This window comes from Microtus ochrogaster, chromosome 4, assembly GCF_000317375.1.
Source record: "Microtus ochrogaster isolate Prairie Vole_2 chromosome 4, MicOch1.0, whole genome shotgun sequence".
Lineage (NCBI taxonomy): Eukaryota > Metazoa > Chordata > Mammalia > Rodentia > Cricetidae > Microtus > Microtus ochrogaster.
Genome location: NC_022011.1, coordinates 45,560,447 through 45,563,936, shown reverse-complemented (window position 1 = coordinate 45,563,936; position 3,490 = coordinate 45,560,447). Strand labels below are relative to the sequence as shown.

Below are 3,490 nucleotides of genomic sequence, written 5' to 3'. Positions count from 1 at the left end.
AGAGGGAGCCTGAGGAAAGGCCTTCGTCATTCCTTATCACCTCGCAGCCTCCTACTCAGGCAGTGGAAATGTCCAAACTGTATGAGCAAGCCTCGTGCCTTATTTTATGTAATGCACACAGTAGAGAGATTTAGGTTTTGTTTTGTTTTTTTTTTTTTTTGACAGGGTTTCACTATATAGTTAGAGCCTGGCCTGGAACTAGCTCTAATAGACCAGGCTGGTCTCGAACTCACAGAGATCCACCTGCCTCTGCCTCCTGAGTGCTGAGATTAAAGGCATGTGCCTCCACCACCTGGCTAAGACTTAAATTTTTTATTTTCTGTGTATGAATCATCTCCCCAGTCCTTGTATAAAATCCCTGTGCTGGGGCAGGCTTGGTTGAAGAGCCCGTGTCTAGTGTGTCTGTGGCCCAGGGCTCCACCTCCAGTTCCACCAAAACCAGAGAGAAGCTCTAACTGGGATCATGTCACAGGTCCAAACTCCTTCACACAACACTGTGACACCGTCCATTGTAAGCGCCCACGCTTGCTTCCTGGGCCAAAGTCATCTGATAGGGATTAAATCAGGCAGGTTGGAGGGGCCACAGCTTAACAGAGGCTGTGACAATGTTACTGAGAGCAATCAGACTTTTTATACCTTAATTAGAAACAGACTATAATGACAACTGTCAGGATCGATACAGTTTCAGTTACCAGGATACAATGAAGTTTGCAAGTCATACTGGGTACACAAGGTTAATGTCTAAGACCAATGGTCCTCTCAAGCTTCCATGTTTCCTTGACTTGTAAGGGAACACACAGAGAACCACAAAGTGGCCTGAAAGCATCGCTGCCTGAGGGAGCGCATTCGTCTCTTAGGAACTGGAGGGCACGTTGTACCAAAGGAGCCATGGACTAACCTGAAAAACCTATGACCCAGCCTCCCAAGGCAGCTAGGCCAAGCCGACCCCTGGTTCCCTGCAGCCTATAGTGTTGGAATCTCTCCCTTTATGTGGCTGTACGGTTTACCACTATGTGCCCATCCTTGCTCTGGTCCCCTAGAGGATCTTTCCAGGTTGGGGGATTTTGAGGAGCTCAGTAAGAAGAATCCCATCCGGGTCACCGGGAGCATACCTGTGTCTATTGGGACAAGTGCCAGAGCCGAGTCACAAGGTCACAGCACACACAGGCTCAGCTCTTGTAGAACTGGTCATAGCACACACAGGCTTGTAGAACTGGCCGTGCAGAGCCGAGACGGGGCTCCTCGAGGCAGATCTACCTGTGATGAGCACAGAGTGATCAGACTAAGAAATCATCCTAGACTTTCGTAGCAGGCCCCAGAGGAGTCACGGCTTCTTACAAAAGAGAGGCAGGTGGGGACTAGATGTCTGCAGAGCCACATCCAGAGGTCAGCCACATAGGAGGACATGGTACAGCCGCCAACCAGGAGAGCCATTACACATTGGCTTCAGTCTCGAGAGGCAGATTTTGGAACTCTAGCTTCCGCAACAGTGAGAACGGCCCACCAGCTGGTGCCAGTTTGCTCCGGCCCAAAGCTCACAGCAGCACCAGAGGCCTCTCTGCACTTTCCCCCACAGCATTAGGGTACCAATCGTCTCCTTCCTCACCGGAGCCAGGCGCCTCCCTCCTACTCTGCCTTAGTCACTGTGATGGGGTCTATGAGGAGATAGGAGCCATCAGCCCCTGTTTCAGAGGGGAAACGGTCACCCATTCAGGGGCCCTCAAGGCAGGTGACTCAGGGAAGACGTTTGTAAATCATTGGAAGTGACCTAAATATTTTACCATTGGGGCCCCATATAGAAAAATCACAATAGCAGTAAACAGTGGAATGCTATTGTAGTCCCTACAGTGAATGCCAGATGGCGTGTGAGGGCGGCTGTGGTCTATCTGGAGTGAAAAAGCGAGCACATAGAATATGACCATATGGTCATCATGGGAACATCACAGATTATGCCTACACACGCTGAGACTGCTGTCTTGTCACTTTGATGTCATTTGTGTGCGCCAGGCGGTGGTGGTGTGTGCCTTTAATCCCAGTACTTAGGAGACAGAGGCAGGCGGATGTCTGAGTTTGAGACCAGGCTGGTCTGCAGAGTGAGTTCCAGGTCAGCCAGGACTACATAGAGAAACCCTGTCTTGAATAACTAAAAAAAAATATATATATATGGAGAGAGAAATATTTATATATTATCAATATATTATAACCATATGTATTATTTTATTTATTTATATGTTTGTGTGTAATTATGTGTGTGCACATACCTGTGGATTTGCATGCAAAATTCAGAGGAGAAGGTCAGGGGTCTTACTTGATCCTTGAGACAGGATCTGTCACTGAAACTGGAACTAGACTGGTGACCAGCAAGTCCCATCAATCCTCCTGTCTCTGCCCTCCACGGCATGGGGGTTACAGGCATATACAATCAGAATCAGCATTTTTTAAACATAACCCTTGTATTTGATGCAGTGTGTTTTGAGTGTGTTCACCCTCTCCTCCTGCTTGCTAACTCCTCTAAGGTTCCCCTCCCCACTCACTCCCAACTTGGTATTCTTTTCTTTTTAATAAGTTAACTGAGTCCAATTTATGCTAAGCACACTGCTGGGGGTGGGGCCATCTGATGGAACGAGGTCAACCTCCTGGGGCCACATCCTTAAAGGAAACCTCCTCTCCAGAGCCAGCAGCTGCCAACAGCTCCTCAGGAGCAGGGTTCATAGGCCCATCCGTGTCTATATGAGAATGCTGGCTGGTTTGGTCCTATGCAAGCAGCCACAGCTGCGGAGAGCGCGAGGCCTCTGCAGTCCTGTCCTATCCAGAGCAGCTTTGCTCTGGTCCTCCCTGACTTCTGGCTCTTACAGGCTTTCTGCCCTGTCTTCTGTGATCGTCCCTGAGCCTTGGGTGGGAACAATATAGATATCTCGTTTGTGACAGAGCCTTGCGCTGATCGAAGTGTAGAGAATAAGTATGGTGGAGGGCATGCCTGGCTTATTAAAATTGGGATTGAGGATCTGAACTCAGTTCCTCATGCTTGCACAGTGAGTGTTCTTACCCAGTGAGCCACATCCCAAGCTCTAAACCTGCCCCCCTCCTCCTCCCACAGGTGCCCCGGCGTTCCTAGTGGAGCCTCGGGACCTGACAGTGAGGTCCGGAGAGGATGTGGAGCTGCGGTGCCAAGCCACGGGAGAACCTGTGCCCACAATCAAGTGGCTCCGGGCAGGTCGACCGCTCCAGGCTGGCCAGAGGCTCAGGACCCTGCCAGATGGGAGCCTATGGCTGGGGCACGTAGAAGCTGGAGATGCTGGGGCATATGAGTGTGTCGCGCACAACCCTCTGGGCTCTGCTACAGCCCGGGCGTTGCTGGCTGTGAGAGGTGAGGAGTCTCCCTGCCTAGGTCTCCGCAGAGTCTGGTGGATATGTCCTGCTTAGCTGTTTCCCAGTTCTCCACAGAGTCTGGTGGATATGTCCTGCTTAGCAGCTTCCCAGTTCTCCACAG

General features: G+C 50.6%; 1 protein-coding gene across 1 annotated transcript in view; it reads left to right on the top strand.

The window, feature by feature from the left end:
- The window catches only part of Hmcn2 (hemicentin 2), a 155,259-nt gene that overhangs the window by 138,160 nt on the left and 13,609 nt on the right, over positions 1-3,490 (top strand). Inside the window, exon 86 of the mRNA XM_013355724.1 lies at positions 3,098-3,367. Within this exon, the coding sequence (XP_013211178.1) occupies positions 3,098-3,367 (270 nt within the window). The remainder of the gene's footprint in view (positions 1-3,097; positions 3,368-3,490) is intronic.